Source organism: Petaurus breviceps, unplaced genomic scaffold (genome assembly GCF_028583685.1).
Source record: "Petaurus breviceps papuanus isolate PSGF00001 unplaced genomic scaffold, PetGlider_PUasm1.0 90760, whole genome shotgun sequence".
In the NCBI taxonomy this organism is placed as follows: domain Eukaryota; kingdom Metazoa; phylum Chordata; class Mammalia; order Diprotodontia; family Petauridae; genus Petaurus; species Petaurus breviceps.
This window is the reverse complement of record NW_027187338.1, coordinates 7,317,782-7,343,132: the sequence shown is the minus strand read 5'-3', so window position 1 is coordinate 7,343,132 and position 25,351 is coordinate 7,317,782. Positions and strand designations below refer to the sequence as shown.

Here is a 25,351-nt window from a genome sequence, read left to right as displayed (position 1 = left end):
CACACTTTTCAGCTGGTCAATGTTTCTTCTAAACTGTGGTGCCCAGAACTAAATCTGGCACTCCAGATGTGGTTTGACCTGTGCAGAAGGATTCTTATTCTGGAGATGAGGTTTCCATTCCCAGAGCCTCAGCCACATGAAATCTTTGACTGCCACGCCACAGAGGGCTCCAGGTGGCGTGGCACTGCAGTCCACTAAGGGTGGCAGTATTTTACATGAAGTATTGTCTTGTCAGATTTCCCACTATGGATTTTCTGAACCCAAGTGTAGGATTTTACAGTGGTCTCTTAAGACTTTATTTGGGCTCCTGCCACTGTACCAGCTAGCCTGCCTTGCTTTAGGTCATCTACAAACTCAATAAGTGTACACCATCTATGCCTCCCTCTAAGTCACCATAGAGCATGTTGGACAGAACATGGCTAAGGCCAGATCCCTGGGGTCTTTCACTAGAGACCACCTTCCAAACTAATGGACCCAGTAATCCTCACTTGAATCCCAGTCACTCCATCAATTCAAAATATGCCTAAGTAAATGAAAATGTAGAGCTCCACATGACTCACAGACAGCATGAGAGACTGTCACCCACTTGGCTGAAGCTGGGAAGATCCTACCAGTAAACCACTGAGGAGCCCCCTCATCCAAGACACGATACCTAGCAGACTCATGTCTGGAAGACACTGTTCTTGATGACATCATACTGAATTGACAGTTAGGATAGTGTAAGATGTTTAAGGGATTTCAGAGAACTGTAGGATTCCCAAGATGGAAAGAGCCTGAGAACTAGGCAGTCCAACTTATCATGGACTGAAAGAGCCTTTCCAGCCTTCTCACTAAGGGGACATCAAGGCTCCACATGCAGACCCAGAAAAAGGGAAAACCTCTGCTGAGACAGTCCATGCCACAGATGGACAACTTTCATTGTTAAGAGATGTTTTTCTAACTTCTAAACCTGTTCCTCTGTAACCTCTCTCTTCCCTCTAAATCTGCCCTCTTGAGACAAAATCTAATCACGCCACATTTGACAGCCTCCAGGTGCTCAGAGACAGCATGCACATTCTTCCTTCCTGTGGTTTTCTTTCCCCTGGGCCTACAACAGACCTTCTATGTTAGGGTATCAAGCCCTTCCCTGATCTGGCTGGCCTCCTCTGGAGGCACTTCAGTCTGTTACTGTTCTCCTTAAAATGTAGCCCCAGAACTGGAAGTAGTTCTTCTGATGTGGTGTGACTGGGATGGTATACACAGGGCAACCACCCCCTCACTCAACAGGGACACTATACTTCTCATAACGGAGTTTTAAAATCTCATACCCTTTTTATGGTTACTACACCATGTTGTTGGCTTGCAGCCCACTAAAATTTTAATATATTTTCACAGGACACAGTCTGAGGCTAGACAAAGATTTTGTCAGAGAGTGGAAAAGAACATGACACACCTCTGGTTGGAAGGATTTAGACCAAAGGAGGGTTAATTTCCAGCATCCCGCATCTCTCTAGATTTTGCAAAGTATATTGAATTTCTTTCCTTATTTTTATTTACATATTTTATAGTTCTATTACACCATAACTATTTCCCAATCTACCAACACCAAACCTTTCCTTGTAACAAAGAAAAATAGTTAGGAAAAATCAACACACAAAACAATTGTGTCTGATAGGATATGCACAATAATGCACTCTTAGTGTCCTCCATCTACCAAGATGAAGGATACTGAGGGGTCAGACTGGCTAGTGAATGAAGTTGGAGGCTAGCTTCTTTTGGTGCTCTTTCTACTTGCCAGTTGTTTGTTTCTCTTCTGAAAGAGTTACACTATTTCATACCAAGTCATAATCTCTATAAGTTTTTATATTAGGGATCAACCTGTGATCAATGGACTGCCTTACCTTGTGCTTGGATAGCTGAAGTTTAATTTTGTCTGGATCATTGGATATCTCCAGCTCCGAGTCTAAGTGATTCTCTGCATCTTCTAGCCAATCAATCAGTTTTTTCCAAACTTCGTGGAACTGGAACCACATGACAAAAACATTGGGATGCTAGAGTATGAGGTTTGATCCTAAGAAACTTGTTTATAACATTCCTCAATAAAAGTTTCTTACTTGTTTAGCTCGTTTTCTGGCATCATCCAAAGATCGACCCCTCTCGACAGACCGTTGAACCACCTTTTCCCACCGAGACTGAACACTAACCAATAAGTTCTTGATCAGGACAACATCCTGCTTTTGACTGAGAAACTTCAACTGATTTCCAGTCTGATCTAGCTCAATGATGTGGTCCCGGTGAGCATTCACTTCATTGGCAAAAACCTAAAAAAAGAACGTTGCTCTTGCAATCTCAAAAGACAAAGAGTATTGGACCTGGGAGCCTGAAGACTGAGACCATGTTCCACCCTCATAATGTACTTGCCATGTAACCTTAGGTGAGTTTCTGACTTGCTATCAAAGCCTGTCTCCCTGGTTGGGTTTTTATAGACTGTAAGGTACCAAATAATTGTGAACTGTTACTGCATAACTCTAAAGAAAAGACAGACTAACCACTGACATATACAGAACTATGAACTCATGAGCCTCTTTCATCCACACCTTTACTAAGGAGTTAACTGGTACCTTGTGCTCATCAATTTGTGAGAGGATGGTATTTAGGATAAGGCTGGGTGGAGGCGCGATGTTCAAACTCTGTTCTGCTAGTGTTAGCCAGTTGATAAACTCCTGCAGAGAATTCTGGAATTCTGATGCCAGGTTGAGCACTTCTTCCAGCTTTGACTGAATTTTAATGACACAAAGAGAAAGGACCATGTTTAGGGACTATGAATTTACAGACAAAAACTTCATTGTATACCAGATGAAATGACCTCTAAAAGGGGAACCTCATTAAGACAACCACAGAACATGACTTGTTTGTCAAGAAGGGTGGATTTCAATGCTAGGGGCTGAAAGTGGAACAAATGGATAAGAAGTGTGCATTCAATTAGCATGTAGGGAAGGAAACTACTCAATAAATGGAAAGGAATGGATGCTCTGGAAGTGACAGCTGCAGGATCTGTGAACTGGCTTGGGTTAAACTTCAATTTCCTTCAGTTTTTTCTTTACATTGTCAAATTCAGGAGGTACGTTCACTGATCTGTTAGAATTTCTGTGAATACCCATTTGGGGAAAGTGTGTTACAAAAAAAGGCCAGTGTACTCGTAAGCAATCAATGCAATAAAAGCAGTCAGGAAGTTTTAGCAGTTCTAGGTAAAAATCTGACAACAAAAATGAGCATTCCTGTTCCTTGAAATTCAAGGTCCTATTATTTAGGTCATAAAGACTCGAAATACACATGCAAATGAAAAAGACCCAATTGGGACAAGTTACACTCCAAGTTCTATAAGGTTTGACAAGGACAGATCCTTAAATATGCCTTAAATACCCATTGGTGGGCCTCTATCTTCATAATCTACAGTTCTCTCTTCTACTTTCTGCCCACCTGCCACATCTTATCTTCAGGTAACATTGTAGTGACAGGTAGGTAAAGAGTACAACTGCTTTTGGTACTTACTCTGAAAAAAGGATCTGATCTGATTATTCATAATTGGTTGGCTCCTAATCATATCCTCCTTTCTTTTGCTCTTCTGAAAAGAAATCCCTTGCCTTTTCTCAGTTATTTGACTAAGAACATGTCTCCTGATTTTTTAAACTGTCTCTGGAAATTACCCATAGGTACTTCATGAAATTGTTCATGATTTTTAAAAGCCACTGGCCTTCCCTTCAAGTTAAGAGTTAAAAGTTGGCGACTAAAAACAGTCACAAAGTAAATCACCATTGTGGTTAGTGATTCCAGGAAATGAGCGAACACAGTATGATGAGAGTGAATCCAACCAACCTATCTGGCCAAAAAGCCTCACGCTAGGCACTGCAGATAGAAGACAAAATGAAGGCCATTCCCTGCACTCGAAGGGGGAATACGGGAGGCTATGAAATGAGCCGTCTACAGAATTTGAGAGGGGAGAGAGCAGACATCTCAGGGAATCACCACTTCAATCACCAGTGTAGCTGATTGATGGAAGTATAGATTGTAAACAAATATAAAGAAAAGGCTGCCTCCCCGAACGAGGTCTTTGTAAGTGTGTGTCTGCCCCTTTTTGGATGGCGCTCACCACACTGGTACCTTTCTCTCTTCCATCTTGCTGCTGACCACGTGCCATTTTTGTTCTAAGAGAGTAACACTCTGCTCCGTTTTTGAGCCAGACCCAGAGTCATCCCGGCTTAGGAGTATCAGCCTCCCCTTGTCCAGAAGCTGGTTATACGTCTCCTCCTGGGCTTTCAGCTGGTCATAGAGCTCCTATATGCAATTTAAAGAGGCAGCAAAAATATCCAAAAGGCACATGTCAATAGGATTTCAGTTCAATGAAAATGACATACAATCAAGCACATGTACATGTTCTCACATGTTATAATAAATCCTAGGAGAGAACCTGGGAAGATATGAAAGTATGATTCTAGGTCTGTCTCTCGTATCTGGAATTCAGCAGCTAAACTATAAGGCTACAGAAGGCCTTAACTGGGAACACATGTATTTTTAGAACCAGACATGGGGAGTGGGGGAAGACCCTAGGGATAACTTATGTCACTATCAGAGGATTTGTCCCTTCAATTTTATATTGATTTGAGACCCTTTTCCTGAAAAACGGACATATCAGGGTTTCTTGAAATCTGTACTAAGTAGCCCCCTCATGGAGCACATCTCCATTTCACTGTTACAGAGGCAGACTCTGTACTGTACTCTCATTTTTTCTTTACCAATAAAGTTGTCTAAGCCCTATTGATAAATATAAGAATATGAGCGGATCACTGATATTTTTTATCTGCCAAACTTCTCCAAGAAATACTGGGACATGACAGAAACTGACAAAAGCTCTGGATAAGTGCTCATCTGATTTTTGTATTAAATTATCATCAACAAAAATATACACCAAGGAGCAGCTCTAAAGACACATAGGCTTCTGGCTTTGAAAGGAATTTTGTGCTCTGATTCACAAGCTCTTACCATGTGGGCATTGAGTTGTTCTCGTGCTGTCTCAGGAAGTCCTCCTGTGGGCTTGGATGAAGAAAGCTGGTTTTCCATACGAGTCAGTCCCAAGAGAAAATCTTCAATTTCACTGTGGAAACCCTGGGCCTATTTGAGAAAAGCCAGACTGTGAATTGAGGACATTAGCAATTATTAACCTTAGGTCTGAAATCTAACTTTCTAAATTACTGTATATAGAATCCAACTCTAAGGAAAAGTGATTCTGACAATTCCTGAGAGTCATTCCACGACTTAGCTACGATCCAGCCCGGCCCATGGATCGACTAAAAACATTTCTACCCTCTACAACAAAACAGCAAATACAGAAGCCTCATAACAGCACAGCTGATTATTTTACAGATTCAGATATTTCAAGGGTGAAATTAGATCTCTACCTAAACAATTTCATCAAGTAAAATCTAATCCCACAGAACAGGAGCAGCATCAGTAAATCACAAATCGCTCCTTTTATGGGAAGAGAGGACAGTCTGATGCACTAGATTTCCAGTTAAAGTATTAAGGTTCAAATCCCAGCTCAACTTGTTAACATCTGTGTCGTGTAACCCCGGGTAAAAACACTTCACTTTTCCCTTCTCTCTGCAAATTGATGATCTGTAAGGGCTCTTCTTCAAGCTCCACTTGCCATGTCTAAGATGATACAGAAAATACAAAGAACAGTCCTGGTGCTACCTTGTGGAACTGAACGTCTATGGTCTTAGTTTACTTGATCATTTGGAAAGCAGCCTGGTACAGGGGAAAGAGACATGGTCTTAAAAGTCAGAAGCCCCGGGTTCCAGTCCTGCCACACACATTCTCCCTGGGAGGGCCCTCAGCACAATCATTAATGTTTTCACTGCCTATAAGGCAATTCTCTAAGCCTATACGGTGTAGAGTAGGCACCCATCTGTATTGGCAGAAGTGATTTTCTTCACTTTGAATTCCCTATAGCAATGACATTACAGATCCATCTCAATCAAAATAACACAAGGATATGAGAGTGTGCATGATTATGCATAATACCTTAAAAAACTATTTTGTTTAATTGCTTATGGAGTTTAGGGTTTTTTGTTTGTTTTTTAATGATTGGTTTTGTTTGGGTAATTTTTTTAAGTGCAAAAATCAATGAATAGGGGCAGCTAGATGGTGCAGTGAATAGAGCATAGGCCCTGGAGTAGGAGGACCTGAGTTCAAATTTGGCTTCAATGGCAATTCACTGGTAATTGATTCAGAAATGTCATCATTTTTGGAGGGAGGAAGGCAGGGCAATTGAGGTTAAGTGACTTGCCCAAGGTCACACAGCTTGCTAAGTGTTAAATGTCTGAGGTGGATTTGAACTCAGGTCCTGACTCCAGGGCTGGTGCTCTACTCACTGAGCCACCTAGCTACCCCAATATCATCATTTTAAATAAGATAATGTAATTTAATAGGGATCCATGTAAAATCTCACACTAGAGAGGTTCAAAAAATCTACTTGAGAAGTGTAAGATACGGTAGGGCATGTCAGGCCACAGTAGCTGCTGCAACTTGCAAAAGGCCTCAGGACAGGTAATTCATGTGATAGGAAGCTACATTAAAAGAAGCAGAGTGTCTGGGGTGAGGGAGTTAAGATGCTGATGCTACCCTCGCTTTCTGCCCAGATCAAACCACCTTCAGTGGAGCACTGTGTTCTGTTCTGGGTGTTGTATTTTTTGGAAAGACTGATGAGATGAAGAATATCCCAAGGAAGACAATCAGGATATGAAAGGGCCTCAAGATCATGCCCCACAAGAATCAGATGGAGAAACTAGGGGTGCTTATTCTTAAGAGGCAAATAAATCATAACTATCTTCAAGAATCTGAAGGGTTTCCAAAAAGCAAAAAAAAAAAAAAAAAAAAGATTTATTGGAGCAACAAAATCACACTTTTGGGGCAGCTATGTGGCGCAGTGAATGGAGCACTGGCCCTGGAGTCAGGAGGACCTGAGTTCAAATCTGATCTCAGAAACTTGACACGCTTACTAGCCACGTGACTTTGGGCAAGTCACCTAACCCCAATTGCCCTCCAAAAAGCCAAAAAAAGAAAAGAAAAGAAAAGAATCTGAAGGGTTGTTGCAGTGAAAAAGGAAGAGACTTATTCTTTTTAAGCCTGGAAGGCAAAGGTAAAGAGAAACAGGCAAGTTTTAAAGAAGCAAATTTAAATGATACAAGGAAAAGGACTGCTAACAGTTGGTGCTAACCAAACAGAATGTCTCAGGAGGTGGTGGGAAGCTCCTGCCTGGAGGTCTTCAAACAAAGGCTAGACTCCATGGCCTCTCCAATGCTGAGCTTTAGTGATTTCATAAGTCTACAGACACATGTTTATGTGTGTGCATGCACAGCTATGCCAGCCCTGGAGAATGCTGCCTACCTGCTGGAGGGTCGACTGCAGCTGCTGCTCTCGCTCCTCTGTCTTCTGCAGCACCGACTCCCAGCACTGGTTCATTGTTTCCAGTCGGTTCCGTAAGCTGCTTGCATCATCATCACCAGCACTGGATTCCAGAAGCTCATTGCCAGCTTTGTTGACTGTTTCAACTGTGGCTTGGTGAGCCAACACATCATTTTTTAGGACCTAAGGAATATTGAACATGTTAATTTCTCTTGCAGGTTTAATCAATTCAAGCCTATTCTGAGAGATAGAGAAAGTAAGTTAGTTTTTGGTTTCAAACCAAAATGTTTAGAGAGAGAAAAATCAATGACTTACGTGGTGTTTTGCAAGCTCAACCTCAATGACTTTGGGGTCTCCATTGATTGGCCTCTGGGCATCTAACAGCTCTTCTGTGTGAGTCAGCCAGCTCATCAGCTCCTCTAATGCGTGCTGGAACTGACCAAGTGCTAGCAGAGCCCCTTCAAGCTTGTGCTGGTTGGGAAAAGATAGGAGAATTAGGAAAGTGAGGAAAGGGAAAAATCCCAAGAAACAGGGTGTGTGTGCTTCTGGTAACGTCCACCGTACCTGCCTGTGGGCGATTTTCTCACCCAGGTTCTCCCAGAGGTGCTTCAGCTCTGTCAGTGGTTCTCGGATAATGTCTCTGTCGGTTTCATCAGTAGCTTTTTTCAACATCAGCTCTCCTTGGTGATTTAACTTCTCCATCTCAATCTGTTGTTGGTAAACTTCCATCTTAAACTCCTACCAAACACAAAACCCTTAATATTAGTGTGGCAAGATGACTAGGCCTTTCAAAGATCACCCCGGTCCCCACGCACACAATCAGTCCTCCCAGTCCTGCTCAGGGAACAAACCTTCATCTCATTTAGCTGATCTTTCACAGTGTTGAGGTCAGTGCCGACAGGAGGCATGTTGCAGAGTTTAATCACAGTGTTATCTAGCCAGTCAAACATGGTCTAAAATTAAACACAATTAGAAAAATCAGACTATGGAAACCTAAAGGAAAAGTAGATGGCCCCTATGCAGGTAAACAGAAGCAAATCCAACCCTCATGATGTTCATTCTTAAGTTAAAAAAAAGAGTAGACTTTATTCCAGGCAAAAAAGGATTAGAAAGTAAGCTTGTGAAGGTCTAAAATTTAAAGAATTATAAACTGGTCCGGTTAACTGTAGATAAAAATTGGGAATTATGACTCAGAGATCACTACTGAACACTTGTCATTTCAGGGACTATTAGTAGGAGGCTGAAGGGTGGAGGCCAGGCCCATAAACACTCAGGATAGGACAGAGCTCTTTTATTCCTATCATTAGGGTTGCAAATCAAGACAGCTCACTTTCTTTTGATCTCTCTGGTCCTCTGTCATAGTTTCTGGGCAAACTTAGTTTAATAGCCAAAATATGCCACTGAAAAAAACACACACGTGAGTCAGAAGAACTGCCCTCTTGCCTCCCATCTGCTACTTTGGAGAAATCACTTAATTGCTTTGGTCCTTATATGTCCAATGAGGGGCTGGAGGAGATGACCACCCAAAAGACCTACAAGTCTATATGCAAAGATTAGAAGCAATGTCAGGAAACTTGTATACCACATATATCTCATGATTTCCCTAGCTGTTAATGCGCAGACCAAAGCTACACCAGTGGAAATTATTAGTCCTCAGAGTGACTAGGGACTTGGCCATCTGATAATGGTGACTTGTTATCCATGGGTCCCCATCTCTTAGCTCAGTCTTTCCCTGGCCTCTCACCTGCAGGGTATCCTGATACTGCACAGCAGCCTGCATGGCTTCCTCCAGTTTGTCTAACCTCTCTCTCCAGGTTTTGTTTAAGTTCTCCCAGGCATTGTTCAGCTTTAAGAAAAAAAAAAAATTAGGGCTCACAGTAAGGAAATCTGCCATGCTTCCTTTGTAGGCCACAGGCAGGAGCTCCATCTTCTACAAGACTCCAGCCAACCTCTTCATACCTCATCAATGCTCTTCTTCACCTCTGGTTTCTCTGTTTCTCCACAAGCAAAAATCAAGTCTGCTCCAAGGATCCGGATAAATTCAAGTTCTTCATGCAGACCATCTGTCTCCTCTTTAATAGTCTGTGTGCAAATGAATACAGGATAAGTCAAAGCAGAAAAGATGGACACAACTCTTTTTTTTTTTATTAAAAAAAAATTTTTTTTAAGCAATTGGGGTTAAGTAACTTGCTCAAGGTTACACAGCCAGGTGTTTCTGGGTGGGTGCTAAGTGTCTGAGCCTGGGATTCAATCTCCAGGTCATCCTGACACTGGAGCAGGTGCTCTTACTCACTGTGCTACCTGGCCGCCCCTCAACTCTTAAGGTCTTGAAATGCAATTCACAGCCTTCAGAACAGAGAAGGCCCCACAGAGCTGCCAGGGCCGTTCTGCAGATGTCTTTTGGTTTCTCCTATATTTTGTTTCTTAAGGACTGAGGCTCTCCAGACCTTTTTTTTTTAAATGCACATAGAGCAGACTGGGGATGCTGCACTGGATTTTCAGGACTTTATGCAGGCCCCTTCTCTTCCTCCAGCATTTGATTAGCACCTATGGATTACAAAGGCACTCTAAAAGGATACAGAAATATAAGAGAGGGCCTAGCTTCAGAGGACTTACAGACGCTGTGCAGACTATAGAAATGGCAATGGTTTCAGTCACCTGTTTGTTTTTGAGGAATATACTTGGAAGGCTTAGTTTGTTGGAAATATCCACTGCATCAGAATAAAAGTGACCATTTTTTTAAAAAGAAGAAATGGCACTGGGCTCACAGAGTTATAAGAGCCAGGTTCAAGCTCCAGTTTTCCAGTTCTAGGTGATCCCAGACAAGATCTTTTTCTTCTGAGCCTCAGTTTCTTTATCTACAAAATGGAGCTAATATTCCTTGAACTCCCTATCTCTTAGAATGATTGTTCAGAATCAAATGAGAGAATACATGCAGAGTTACAGAAATGTGAACTCTCATCATGACGCAGTTTATATTTAGCTAGAGAGGGTCAATGCACACAGCGCCCCCCCCCCCCCGCCATATACACCCTCACATCCATGAAAACCCCCCAAAGACCCTTCCCACAAGCCTAAGTCACAGCAAAGTTTGCCCATAATACTGTTCAGAGGCTGGGGAGCATGGGAATGGATGGGGAAGCTTCCTGGAGGAAGCAGGTTATAAGAAAGAGGCCACGACTGGCAGAGAGGTGGAGGAAGAAGTTACATGTGGGAAAAGGGAAAAAACTAGAGGATCTGCTATCACTCCAGAGGGAGACTATCTAAAACCCAGTGTGGACAAATTTCCAGCTAATGAGGAATTCTGGAGAGAAAAGGTTAAGTGGGTATTGAACTTGGCTAAATTCTAAATATGAAATTTAAATGAGGCAATATCCAGAGTACAAATATCTATCATTAAAGAGGATTTTTTTCAGGAGAAAATAAAACACAGTAGACTCTAGCCCCATCTCCAACACTTTCAAGCTCTGTGACTATGGTCAAAGTAAACAACCTCACTGGTCCTCAATCTCTTCATTTGTAAAACAGGATGACAATACCTACAGTACTTAGGTCAAAAGGCTATTGTAAGATCAGATATCACTATTTTCTGTACTCACCTCAGCAGCCTCCACCTGCTGTTTGATGATGGATGGGTCGATCCCTGGGCTCTCCAGATCATGAACAATATCCTGGGTATCTTTTATGGTGGTCAGAAGGGCTGCCATGTCATACCAGAATTTCTCTGCCAACTCAAGGACATCAAGGAACTTGATTTCCCGCTCTTCAGCTCGGGCTTTGATATCTTCCCAGAAAAATACCATCTGATCCAGTTTGTCCTGGATTTCTGATGTGGGAAAAGAAGATATTAAATAAAGACACACTGTATGTAGTTGCCTGGTCTCATTAGAAATTCCATCCAAGTCCTCACATATCACTGAAGAGTGCAAAGGGACTGACATTTCTACAGTGCTCTAGAGAAATCTACAAGATGCCTCACTGCGTCCATATAAGACATTCTGTTCATTCTCCTCTGGGCCTCTGCACTGGCTGTCCCCTGTGCCTGTCACCCTCGTCACTTCTGCCTCTCAAAATCCCCAGCTCCCTTCAAGGGCCAGTTCAAGTGTTACCACCTATGTGAGGTCTTTCCTGATACATCCCAGTTGTTAGTACTCTCCCTCTCAGCCAAAAATGACTTTGTGTTTACTTTGTATATGGCACATACTTATTTATCTGCATATATGTTGTTATCTCCCCAGGAGAATGTAAGCATCCTGAGGGCAGGGACTGTTTCACTTCTTAGTACCCTCAGAGCCTAGCATGAAGCCTGACTCATAGGAAGTGCTGTGGCATATGAATTGCCACACTCCTAGGGAATCTGATCTACAGACAGCTGCTGGCTGATGAATAAACCAACTATTTAAATGAGCCATAGTAAGCAGAGCATAACACCAATGCTTCATAGGAGAGGCCATCCTCAGCAGTACTGGCTGACATCACCTCTCTCCTTCCCTTTGTGGACTGAGCTCCCAGAGCTGGAGCTCCTGCTTCTGCTGTAGGACAGGAGCAGGAAGGGGTTATCACATCTGCTGCCAGGGCTGCAAGGGACTGAGGATAGTCTCTATACTCCCTGGGACTATCTTAGAGTGAGGGTGGCAGGGTTTCTCTTCCTGTTACCAAGCAGATATGGGATACAGGCAATCTTTGATACTATTGCCAGGAATATCTTGGGGGAAAGAAAACAGAATGAAGTCTTAATATGCTCCTGGCAAACTGAGTTTGAATTTGTTAGTCCAGGTTCTGGCTGTGGTGATGACTCAAACAGAACAGGGACTCCCCTGCTACTATGGTCCATTTAAAGGTCTGGTTCAAAAGCACATCAATGTTATAGCTCAGCAACATTTTTGTAATACAGCCCATTTTAAGGTTTAAGGCTAAGTTGGAAGTTAACCCTTTACATTCATTAAAAGAACCAGGACTACCAAATTCAAATTCAGTTTGCCAGGAGCATATTATGGCTTCATTCTGTTTCCTATCCCCCAAGATATTCCTGGCAGAATCAAAGATTGCTGATATGATGGGAAATAAGAGATAATAACCATTAGTTAAGTATTAGTTAAATGACCTCATAAAGGAAAGAGATTCAAAACACCTTTTGCCGCGAGGTCCTTATCAGCTCCCTGGGATCGACCAATCAGCTCCTCGCCCCGGCGTCTCAAAGCTTCAAAGGATGGCTGAAGCTTCTCCAGCTCCATGGCTGAACCCTTGTTTTCACTGAGACATTCTCGGATCTTGTCCACTTCAGCAGGGATCAGTGGTGGTGTGCGCAGGCGGGAAGACAGATTCTCCAGGGTTTCCAGCATGGGCTCCATTTTATCATGGAACTAAACAAACATGCATTGATTAGGTAGGATACTCTCTCAGGTACTCATTTCTCCTATGTATTTTTAGGGAGTAGTAGCAATGTCTAAAGCTATCTGTTGCTTATGGGGCTAGATGTAGACCCTATTCACTGTTTGCGTTAATAGTGGCCTAGATCCATCTGTCCTCCAGGACACAGGATGCCGACACCTGTTTTAAAGAGGTACAATTCCTCATGAATTGCTATTTGAACCTTATAGAAATGGAATTCTTAAAGGCAGTGCAGGGAGTAAATTAGGAGTTAGCTTAGTTCATCACGGTTCTAGATAACCCTGGAGCACTGTCATGGTTTTCCTACACCTGATCATGCAACAAGAAAGAGATGAGACTATGAAACTGATAGGAATTGGTGGAGCCACATTGCAGATGATGGCTGCATGCATAACTTGAATATTCACAGGTCAGAAACCCTGTGTCAGGAGTGTGTAAATCTCAACATGATAGAGGATTTGGGGATTAAAAACAAAAACCCTTACATGCAAAGTAACAATTTTGTGTGTATTTACGCAGAGAAGGAAACAAATGGGTGACGGGGGAGGTGGAAATGATAAGCACTTTGTCAACCTTAAAGTGCTACAGTTACATGTCTAATTATTACCAATGTCAAGTTCATTCATCTAGACTATTCCAGTGATTCTAAAGATCCTTCCTTAGGAACTTGGCAACCCTAAGGTTCTCAATCAATATAGTGGATCTTATTTTATGAGTACATCTAAGGTCCCTGGCAGGAGGCTACAAACAGAACCTCCTGAGAGGGAAATGGTTTCCCAGCCCTCCACATCTCTAAATGCCATCCACACCACACCCCCCAGCCCAACTCTACCTCAAGTCATGTAGTGCTTTGTACTGCCTATTTTATGTAAAAGGGAAAAAACTCCCCAATTTTCCCTGGATATCCCCTTCTTAAGGTAATTATCTCTATTCTCTGTAATAAGTAAATCACCTATGGGAGTGGGAACCTTACCTCTGAAATCTGTAATGGAGGGCGCAGTCAACACAACAATGAAATGTGACGATGTGGGGGAGACAGGAGGCAGGCAGCAACAACATACAGTAACACATTCCACAATGTGAGTGAGAGATGGGACGGAAGGTGGGGGAAAAACTTGAGTAAGTACAAATACCAACCAAGAGAATTGACTAAACGCAGGAATAAAATGCCCAGACATGACAAAAATATCATTAACAGTCATCATATTAGTTGAAAAGTATGTAGTTACATGCTTTAAACTCAAGTATCCATGGGGCACATGCTCTCTGACCTCTCCCACTCTGGATTCCCCTCTCCACCCTCACACTAAATCCTCGTTTTCTAGGGTCCTGCCTCTGTCAGAATAGAACAGCTGAGGACAGTCTCTTGGAAAAAAGATTCATATAGTCTCATTCTAAAACCAGATTCAACATGCCTTCTAGGAATCTGGCCTTGCCTGAGACACGGACTTTGAAGGTTTACAAAGCTGAGTCTTACGTAGTAATGCCCTGCCGGAGAGGCAGGATGGTATCCTGACGTGGAGGCAGACACCCTAACCCTGCTACTCACTACCTATAGGACCCTGAAAAGAATCTCTGAACCTAATCCTATGACGTCATCAAGAGAATCACAAAGGAGTGAATAAACACCTGCCACTACCCCAAGCCAAGTCTATCAAGAGCTGTTGAAGAGAACTCAGATATTCCGAGACTTTCTGGTCTTTTCACATCTGCAGTCAGTACACTGGGCTAGACATTTCTGCACACCCCCTCTCCATAGCAGAGCTGTTTCAGCCACTGCTTGCTTATTTATAGTCAAACAAAGTCACAGGTTCTCCAAGACCCAGAAAAGCCGCGTACCTGAGCCGACTGGGAGACAGCCTCATCCAGCGCCAGTGCGCGCCGGCGCACCTCCTCCTTGATTCTGGCATAGGTCGCCTCTGCTGTCTGGTACTTCTCTTGCACCATTTCACCTTCATCAGGGTTCAGCTCCTTCAGTTGTGGGCCTATCTTCAGTAACTTATCAATGTGAGGTTTGTGCTCAGCAATGGATTCCCTCAGTTGCTGTGCCAGAGAACAGAACCAGCTTGAGACTGAAATGGTTTTCCACTGCAGGCTTTTTACTTATTGGTGTGCTCTGCCCAGGCCCCACACATCCTAAGACTCTGGGAAACCTAACATTCCAGGGGCTGTAAGAGCTGATTCAGCTCCAGTTCCCTTTCACTCTTTCCTCTTTCCATTGTCCCTTGGGCATATTCCATGCAAACCACACATAAACTATGCCTCCAGTTGCCCATGGACTCCAGCTAACTTGTGCAGGTTAGCCCCTTCAGCTCATGGTGGAGAGGGATGTGGGTGCTGGCCAGTTAGAGCGGAGGCCAAGTGAAAAGCAAAGGAGTATGAATGGACTCCAGCACTCTAGGAAAGACACTGCATTGTCTTGGATGAGGCTTTCTCACTCAGCTGAGTCATTCCATCCCTTCTTTGGGTTGTTTTCCCATAGATTCTCCCCGTCCCCAATGCCTGATGCTCTAATTAAGCTTGGTTCTAACTCAAAGGAAGTTGCTGGCACAAAGACTGTTTTTGGCAAAGCTGTTCATATAAATCTAAACTTCCTAGGTTATTTTTATGGATGAGGCATTAAGATGACTGAGATTATCACTTCGTAGCTGCTTAAAACAGACTGCTGAGTTCATTTTCAGTGATGGAAATTTAAAAACAAACTTCTAACTTGCCAGCCTTCTTACCCTCATTTCCTCCTGTTGCTGCCTGAGTTGCTCATGATCAATGGCCGGTGGAGGCAACTGTGCTATCAGGGCCTGTGTTTCCTCGATCCATGGGCTGAGCTCCTCATATGTTTCCCAAAACTGGTTCACCAAAACCTGGGCGCGCTCCAGGCGGGCATAGCGTTCTGAGTTGAGCTGGCTAATGGCCTCATATTGCTGTACCAAAGACTCTGTTTTCTCCTACCGTTGAGAAAGAGTAAGGTGATATTAAATGTTGCTGAAACTCTGGTCTGAAAATCTAAGATCAACATGGCATTACTAATTTTGCAGGGTTGTCATGAGGTAAAAAGCACTTTACAAACTCTAATGCACTATTAAAACACATCATCGTCATCATCAAAACCACTCCATTTGTTAGCTTCAATGAACAAGATGTAGGTATGGAAAGGTTAGTTCTGTTGGTTAGAAAGCAACAGAACTACTGGGGACAAGGTAGTGAATACCTTCCCTCTCTGGGCCAGCTGGTTTTATACACAGAAGGGTGTATTCTATGGCCAGACCCACAACTCAGCCAGTGATTCCACAAGTGTGTGCCATGGGAGATGAGAATCAGAGGAGAGAATATATGGATAGTGTGATTGAAACCATCATACACTCTGGGAACATCACTCAAAGCCGGTGTCCTAAAGCTGAAGGGTAAGTAGAGTCATTGCTATTATAAGAGAGGACAGATGCCTATTTCACATCCTACATCACTGTTGTTAAAAGGTGAATGAGGGGTAGGGAGTAGGTTCAGTGTTGGACATCAACATAAACATAAGCAGTCTTCAATAAGAAAAGGTGCAAAGTATATTTAAAAGTATTATTTCATAGGGGTACTTCTAATTTTCCAAAAGTCAGGCCCTCTGAACATGCTGTGTATAAGGAAATAACTTACTTGTAATACTGCTTTCTGCTCCTCCCCACAGGTTCCAAAGATTTCACTACGCTGGCTAAAAAGCTCATCCATAGAATCTTTGTGCCGAATGATATCAATGGAGAAAGCCTTTGAAAAGGAAAATGCTGTTTAGCAAAGAAATAAGGGCAGACAAGCTTTCCATGAGGTGGAGCAATTAAGAAGAAAGAATGCTGTATTTCTAGTCACAATATATGTGTTCAAATCCCTGCTCTGCTATTTAGTTCCTGTGCAAACCTGAGAAAATCACCGATCTTTTATAGGTTTTAGTTTTTTCCCTTTTTAAAATGTGTCAGGTGACTTCTAAGGTTCCTTCCCTCAAGCCCCAAGACCCTATGATGCTGACTTTTAATTCTGAACTTGCAGTGGGTGAGCATTGGTAGCTTTAGTTTAGATACCTATGATGATTACTACTGCCGAAAAATCTTAAATTTTCTTTTATTGAAGGACTTAGTAGCCAACATAGCATTTATAAGTTATTGGGCTGAGATCACCTACTATCATTTAAAAAACACCTTCTGAGTCAGTATGCTAAACACCCATGATTGCACAGGTGTGGGAACTCTCCACCCATCTAGGACTTAAAGTCTTGATACAGCTGCCTGAAGCTCATCAAAATTTAATGATTTGCCCTTGGTCACTCAGCTAATAAGTGTGCAAAGTCATTTTTGAAGCCAGATCTAGTACTCTAACTTTAAACAACGCCTTTCATTTCAGGTTGGAGTTTTTAAAGTAGGTACCCTTGCTACAATACACTGGAAGTCAGTAAGCTCCTAACATAAGTGAGTTCTGGGGGCACACATACAACTAGTAGCAGTGGCAGGAATATTTATAAGCCCAATTAAAAAATACCTTATTTGTGACTTGAATCTATACTTTAACTGACAGAGGGAGCTCCTAAAAAGCAAACTCCTGGCTGTGCAGATGGATCCTTCTTTTTCAACATGTAGAGAGTGGCCCAAGGTCATATAGCCATTATGTGTCTGGGGGGGGGGGGGAGAGGGGAAGGAATCCAGGGCTTTCTGACTCCACTATGTCACAGTTTCTTCTAAGTCATTGTTATTAGGTTAAATTTTAGAGAAAACACTTCATATGGTCATATGCTGTCCTATACAATGCTCTTACTGAATCTGAACAATAACCAGTTTTTGTTTGCCCTGTGTTTTAACTGAAAAATAAATTCCTTTCCTGTTGAATTTCTGCCAAGAAACTACCAACCACCCTCTCTTCTGCACTGACTATAAACATGTTTGCCATTTCACAAAACCAGAAATTCCTCCCCTTCCTCTAGAATCTCCAACACTAATTCCTGGACTGCTACTATGCCAGTGTGCCATTTTACTTAATTCAGGATCATGGTATCTGCTGAATTTACTGTGTTCAGTTTGGAGCACCATGTGTGCTCTGAAGGCCTTGATAGGGAAAGGGTGATCAATATCGTGACAGGCCTCAAGTTACTGTCGTAAAAGAAATATCTAAGGGAACAGGGGTGAGAAAATTCAGGGAGAACACGACAGCTCTCCTCAGGTATTGAAGGGCAGTCATGGAGAAGAAAGATTCTATTAGTTTGTCAGTCCTAGAAGGCACAACAAGGAATGATGGATAGGAGCTGTAGAAAGGGAGATATAGGTCTAATGTAAGGTAAAACTTGCTAACACTGCTTTCTAAAAGTAGAAGAGGCTGCCTTGGAAGGTAGGAAGCTCTGCCTCCCCAGAGATCTTCAAGAAAAGCTTGAATGATGACATGCCTTGTTCCTGTACGAGCTGTACTAGATGGCCTCTGAGTCTTTGAGATCCTTTGAAAACCATTGTTGGACATTATGTATTAATTCCTCACTCTAAAGCCAATTGGATTATTAGGGCAACTACGGCAACACAGTGGACAGAGTACTGAACTGAGAGTCAAAAGATTGTAGTTCAAATCTAGCTTCAGATACTTACTAGATATAAGACCCTGGAAAGTCACTTAACTTCTCTTAGCCTCTGTTAAGTAGGTATAATAACAGCACCTACCTCACTTGGTTGTTGTGAGGATCAAATAAAATATGTGTAAAGCATTTTGCAAATCTTAAGAGTGCTATATGAACACTAGTGATTATTATCAATTACTATTATTATCTTTACTTTCATTAAGACATACCTGTGTGTGACCATTATACTTACCTTCTGAACTTGTAGCTGTGCAGTGGTCTGATCTTGCTCCAATCGGATTGGACCAAGAGCCATCAACTTCCGTTTGGTTTCAGCCACCCAGGCTAATTCTGCATCAGCAGCTTGCTCATACTATCAAGAGAATGGGAAAAAAACACATTACTACAAGCAACAGTCCACTCTTTAAAGTGCTTCAAATTTACCTAACATAGAAAGGTCGCTACTTGTGCTAATAGCGCCTCCCCACTTCCTTTCTGTAGAGATTCCTTCCCCTCCTGCAGAATGTAATTCCCCCTTTATAAGACCATTCCTTTGGTCACTAATTGACTCATGTAACACTGCTGAATTTAATACCTGATTTCTGTGGAAGCAATTAATGAACTTTGTAGGAATAAACCTATATGGATATATGTAATGGAGGAAATGAATATGGGTACATGGCAGAAAACAGTACTCATCACTAAAGATAACTGAAACACACAAGAAGTGATTATTTCTGATAATCCCTCTCTGTGCCCAGACTGTAAACCATAAGAGTTTTAAACAAATGTTTTAATGTGATGGCATGCCTCACACTAACTACAGAAGATCTGGGGATGTTTATTTAGCCAGGGAGCCCAGCAGCTCCAGAAGAGCATGTTAAAACTGCAGAAAAGTTGTGCCGGTCACACTAAGGAATAGTCAAACCCTCAGGAACCAAAGCAATGATAGATTTCTAGCTTAAGAGTTGTTGCTTTGCAAACTTTAATGAAAAATGTACATTATATGTATTTGTATATACTAATGACATATTTAATATTTACCATATATTAATAACAAGAACATACAATACACAAATAGGAACATATAATGGATAAATATGAACACATAAAAATATATACATATAAATATCTCTTCCACTGAGTTATTCTTATCTAGACTGGACCTATATGCTTCCTCCTCATTTTCAAATCTATCAAGCTGCCTGCACAAATATTTAAAGATAAAGTAACCTTTCCCTAAGCAAGCAAGAGAGCAATTTACTTTTCATGTGATTGAGAGGATTAATATCAACCTTCAGATGACAAGTGAGCAAATGCAGATAATTAGAATGGCTCAGTCTGGTTAAGGTTCTTGACTTCAATGTGCCTGCCCTAGATGGGTCGGGGCAGGTCTGAGACGGTTGGGCCAAGACAAACCCAGCAAATGACTTTCCATTGAAGAAGTTTCCTTATTGATCCATAAAGCTGATGGAATGCATCTGTACTGCCTACCTCACAAAGTTGTTGAAAGTCAGAAGAAAATAATGCAAACTCAGAACTCAATAAATCAAACTTTGGAAATTTTAAATGTTGTACAAATGTGAGCTCTTATTTAATCCCTCTTTAACAGGTTTAAAGCACATGGCAGCTCTGTGTCAAATGACACTTAGACAAAGGAAAGAAGTTACCATTTTTTTTAAGAAAGCAAGAGAAGGGGGCGGCCAGGTGGCTCAGCGAGTAAGAGCATCGGCTCCAGTGTTGGGATGACCTGGATCAAATCCAGGCTCAGATAATTAGCACCACACCTGGAAATAACTGGCCATGTAACCTTGAGCAAGTTACTTAACCCGATTGCTTTAAAAAAAAAAAAAAGAAAGCAAGAGAAGGAAGAAGCTGGGAAATGGGATATTCTCTTTCCTGAGCTAGCTTTGCTTTGTAAAAGTGACTGACACATTTAATGAGTGGGTTGGTCTAGATTTCCTTGGTCTCCTTCAAGCATCAAAGGTCTACAATCTATGATTTGGCAGAAATTACAGCTGTTTGCTTCCTTCCCTAGTCTGTCCAATTCTAAGAGAGTTTCTTATTTCAGACAAAAATAAGGAAGTATTTAGGCTATAACTGGGGGCTACGGGTTACCTACTATAAAGCACTGTTCACCAGCTTGGCAGTACTATCATTAGGAAGGGACCTCCTTCTTTTCCATATACTTCTTTATGTTTTTTCCATCAAAGGGCCCAATTATCCCCCAACTATACCTTCAGCCTTGGTACATTCTCTCGAATCCTCACTCAGTTGCTCCTGAAATATGCCCTGAGGATTCCATTTGGCCTGATCCTATAATTGCTGTTCTAGAAATTGTGCTTGTACTGCCCCAGTGGCCATGGCTCCCCTCCAGAGCATCCCTCTGGAGACAAAGTACACATGTAGAGTACATTCAATACCTGTTGTGACCTCTGGATAGCTGCATCGATTTCATCCACTCTCTGCCCAATGGTGTCACTAACCAGTTTGTACTGGTCATTGGCATCAGAGACTAATTTATCCAGGCCCTCCCGGGCTCGCCAGGGCACCAGTTCCAAGAGTGCCCGGCTCACCTCATTTACTGTGTCCAGTACTAGCCTGTGCTCCATGACCTCCTTCTTCAGCTCCTAGGAAGGAAAGACAGGTTTTCAGGTCACACAAATTTTCAGGCTAAATAAAACACAATTAATAGTTACCTTGGAGGAGAGGGGGAAAGAGCCATTTCTGCCACATATCCCAAAAGGGTTCTGACCTCTTTCCTTCAGTTTTTTTTTTTTATTGCAAAATGTTCAGTATATTCCCAACCTGATTTTCTGCTTAGTTGCTAGATGTTGGGAGTCTTTCAGAGTCAGTCTATCTTTGGGTAAAAATATTTGCTATATATCCTCTTCCTTTCAACTCATTTTAAAAAATAAGGAACAATATAATATATCCTTTAAAAAAAATTACCCAGGGGCAGCTAGGTGGTGCAGTGAATAGAGCACTGGCCCTGGAGTCAGGAGGACCTGAGTTCAAATCCGGCCTCAGACACTTAACACAAAAACTAGCCGTGTGACCTCGGGCAAGTCACTTAACCCTGACTGCCCTCCATAAAGCAAAAAAATAAAAATAAAAATTTACCCAAATCCTCCACCTTAAATTTAATAAGGCAGAACCAAAAACTACCAAGCAGAGAAATGCTTTTATTCTGTGCTCCCTCCCAGACCAGCCCTATCTAATAGTTTTGGCTCTTTTTCCCCCTTTCTTCTTTAAAAAAAAAAATGCAGTTGTACTCAGTGTTCACAGAGTTCCAGTTTTGCTGAAATTGCTCTGAATAACCTCATGTGGGTCTTTCAGAATTTATTCTTTGCTTTACAGTTAGCATTTTAAAATTCATTCAAGGACTGTTGATGAATGGCAAATGAAAGTCTTGGGAAATACTAAAGATGATCTTTAGTTTTACTTAGCTCACTGGTTTTCATGGCTTTGTGAAGTACAGATAAGGTGGTGCTTTAACTTTAGCACCCTAAGAGGTATATACACACATTAACGTGTCTGCTTCCTGCCACCAGCAGTAGCAGCAGCTAGCATTTTTATAGTGCCTGTTATGTGTCAGGCACTGCATAAAGTACTTCATAAATATTATCTCATTTGGTCCCTACAACAACCCTGCTATTATTGGCCCCATTTTATAGACAAGGAAATTGAAGCAAACAGGGTTAAGTAACTTGCCCAGGGTTCCATAGCTAACAAATGTCCGAGATCAAATTTGAATTCAGATATTGCTGACTCTATGCCCATTGCTCTATCCACTGTGCCATTGAACTGGTTCTAAACCACTACATAACCAAACCATTTTATCAGTTGTTGTGTGTCAAAAATTCACTGCCTGGGGATCAGCCTTCTGGTAATGATTCTTTCTCCCTAAAATTAGCTAGGGTGCTCCCTTGGCTGATAGGCACAGAGTCTGAGAACCATACTTAAAAGTCTTTACACCTTGGCAGGACTTGAATAAGCTTGTGTTCCACTTGTGTAGCTTTTGAGAAATCAAAGTTGTATCCAGGCCATCTTTTAGATGTGACCTTATCAGGACAGCTTTTCATCTTTTTTAGATCCTGAAATCTGTCATTCCTATGTATTATATTTCTAGGTTGTAGTTTATCTGTAAATCTGACAAGCATGTCACCTATTGTCTTCTTTTTAAAAAAATTCTGAACTTAAGTAAAAACCAAATAAAATGAACATTTCAATATATAACAGCAGAGAAGACTGTAATTGAAAATGTCAATGTTCTACATAGAGCTTAATTTTCTTTTAAATTATATAATAAAATGTTCTAAATCACTAATAATTAGAGGAAGTCTCTAAAACGGCTCTGAGGTAGCATCACACACTGGCTAAGTCACTAAGATGACGGAAAAGGAAAATGATAAAAGCTGGAGAGGATGTGGGAAAACAAGTACACTAAAGTACTAACAATCTGGATTATTCTAAGAAAGTGACTAACATGTCCAAACCTTCTGACCCAGAGGTCTTATGTCCTATTGCGAGTCAAAGACAGCAAGAAAGGTCCCAATACAGAACAAAATTCCTGGTGACTTTTTTGTAGTGAAAAGGAACCAGAAACAATGCAGATACCCATGAGTAGGGAATGATTAAGGAGATCGTGATACTGGAGTGTAATGCAGTATCATGAAACAATAAGGAACCATGACTATGAAGAATACAGGGAGGCATGAAAAGACCTAGATGAATCAATACAAAGTAAATACACAGAGACGGGAAGAGAATATACATGATGACAACAGCACAAATGGAAAAAGCAATAACAGCCCATATCAAAACTGACCACATGAGGCGGCTAGGTGGTGCAGTAAGTAGAGCACTGGCCCTGGAGTCAGGAGGACCTGAGTTCAAATCCAGCTTCAGACACTTAACACTTAATAGCCATGTGACCTTGGGCAAGTCACTTAACCCCAACTGCCCCGCCTTCCCCCTCTAAAAAAACAAAATAAAACAACAACAACAACAAAAATATGACCACTCTTATTAAAAGACAAAGGCTGGCTCTGAAAAAGGGAAATGAGAATACTCCTCCCTTCCCTCTTTACAGAAGTGGGGAATTATGGGCAGCTGGTGGTGCCATACTACACTGAGTACTGGTCCTGGAGTCAGGAAGACCTGAGTTCAAATTCAACCTCAGACACACTTACTACTTCTGTGACCTTGTGTAAGTCACTTTACTGCCTGCCTCATTTTCCTCACCTGTAAAATGGAGCAAATAACAGTGCCCACCACTCAGGGTTATTGTGACAACCTGAAGGTAGTTTCTGTAAAGTGCTTTGCAAACTTTAAGCACCATACAAATGCTAGCATTTATTATTATGAAAGTGTAACAACACACAGACTTGATTAATATATTTTATTTAAATTATTTTTTTCTTTCTTTTCCTCATTCTTTATAATAAGGAATAGCTCTCAGGTGGGAGAGGGCAAAGGCATGTATTGGAAAATGAAGGTGATGTAAAAAGGAAAGATTCCAATAAAAATTTTTGAATGGTTGTTGGATGAATGAATGAACTCTTAAAAATAAGCAAATTCCCTAGGGATATAATCTCTTCCCTATAAAGACTTCTTTAGGCAGTAAGAGTTACCTCACCTATCACCTCTCCTTGTAGTAAGTTCAAAGGACTTGTTAATGAAATATGTTTCCCATGACACAGGGAGGATATGGAAGTCTCCATTTAGTGGAAGAAGAAACTATGGAACCATTTTTGGTTTTCATCCCAAGTCACGGAGCAGGGGAGTGGTATCATAGAACCCAAACCCAAGTACTAACTTGCTGCCTTGGAAAAAGCAGGGAGACTTCATTTCTCACACTTGTAACATATGGCTCACCTTCTGTCTTTGCTGAAACTGAGGAATTTGCTCCCCTTTAGGAGATTGTCCTCCACTGGCCATCAGTTCTTCTTCTACTTTACTTAACCAGCCAGTTAACTCATCGTGAGTGGCCTGGAATTTAGTGGCGAGTTGGCGGGCCTGTTCTAATGTTCTTAGAGCCTTGGAACTACTGACAGTAAGGTCAGCATAGCGGGTCTTGATCCCATCCAGTTTCTCCTGGATGAGGAGCACCTCCTCCCCTGTGAAGAAAAGCATAGAGTGCAGTGAATCATTTATATCAAGAGGGGGATTTTGTCTACTCTCCTTTGCCAAGTAAAGCCAAAGATTTATATTTTCATAATAGCCATACCCCTTGTTCCTTTAAACCTGGACTAAAAGTTCTTAATGTCCTTTCTCTGAGGTTGAAAAATTAAGCCATTTTTTGAGACTGCTAAAAATGAGAGAAAGTCTTCTCATACACTTTTGAAAATTTCCACAGAATGGTGACAATCTGTATTCTTTGCTTGGGAAGAAAAAAGAAACCCTACATAGCAAATCTTCATCTAGAAGCAGATGTGAGAGAACAAAGTCTTTCAGTGTCTCCAGAGACTTAACAGGAAACAGGAACACAGGGTAAACAGCCTCCCTGGAGCAGCCTGTAATATGATCAGCAGGGACTAAGCTTCTCATACACAGAAAAGGAATTGGCTCATATAGATCATCTGATTGGACATGTGAGTGACCTATGGACTAGGCAAGTAGTCAGAACTGCTCATTTCATGATACCTGTTGTTTGTTTCAGAAGAGCTTGTCCATTCTTAATAGCCTGATCTACATTCTTTTTCCTGTTAACAATCTCTTCATTTAAAGCCTGAAAAGGAAAAAAAAATAGCATTTTAATATTTCTGTCAAAGGGCCTCTAATGGCACAGAAAGGGATGTTAAGCAGAGGTGAGACTGAGACTAACTTCAGGGTAAGCAGATACACTGTTAATGAAGATCAGATAAAACAAGGGCACTATTTATCTCACTTTCCTCAGCTACTACTTCCTTTAATTACTGCATCCCTTCCCCATACCCCTTTACT

General features: G+C 41.7%; 1 protein-coding gene across 11 annotated transcripts in view; it reads right to left on the bottom strand.

Moving 5' to 3' along the window:
• Window positions 1-25,351, bottom strand: part of MACF1 (microtubule actin crosslinking factor 1) — a 410,697-nt gene that overhangs the window by 31,283 nt on the left and 354,063 nt on the right. For all 11 annotated transcript variants that reach the window (XM_069068000.1, XM_069068006.1, XM_069068005.1 and 8 more), the window contains 20 exons: window positions 25,052-25,136; window positions 24,284-24,525; window positions 20,827-21,033; window positions 18,657-18,776; window positions 16,477-16,584; window positions 15,561-15,779; window positions 14,674-14,877; window positions 12,575-12,806; window positions 11,043-11,269; window positions 9,403-9,525; window positions 9,188-9,289; window positions 8,295-8,396; window positions 8,008-8,181; window positions 7,759-7,914; window positions 7,426-7,626; window positions 5,020-5,148; window positions 4,141-4,314; window positions 2,601-2,756; window positions 2,094-2,300; window positions 1,881-2,000 (listed from right to left, as the gene is read on the bottom strand). In XM_069068000.1, coding sequence (XP_068924101.1) covers window positions 1,881-2,000; window positions 2,094-2,300; window positions 2,601-2,756; window positions 4,141-4,314; window positions 5,020-5,148; window positions 7,426-7,626; window positions 7,759-7,914; window positions 8,008-8,181; window positions 8,295-8,396; window positions 9,188-9,289; window positions 9,403-9,525; window positions 11,043-11,269; window positions 12,575-12,806; window positions 14,674-14,877; window positions 15,561-15,779; window positions 16,477-16,584; window positions 18,657-18,776; window positions 20,827-21,033; window positions 24,284-24,525; window positions 25,052-25,136 — 3,288 coding nt within the window. The remainder of the gene's footprint in view (window positions 1-1,880; window positions 2,001-2,093; window positions 2,301-2,600; window positions 2,757-4,140; window positions 4,315-5,019; window positions 5,149-7,425; window positions 7,627-7,758; window positions 7,915-8,007; window positions 8,182-8,294; window positions 8,397-9,187; window positions 9,290-9,402; window positions 9,526-11,042; window positions 11,270-12,574; window positions 12,807-14,673; window positions 14,878-15,560; window positions 15,780-16,476; window positions 16,585-18,656; window positions 18,777-20,826; window positions 21,034-24,283; window positions 24,526-25,051; window positions 25,137-25,351) is intronic.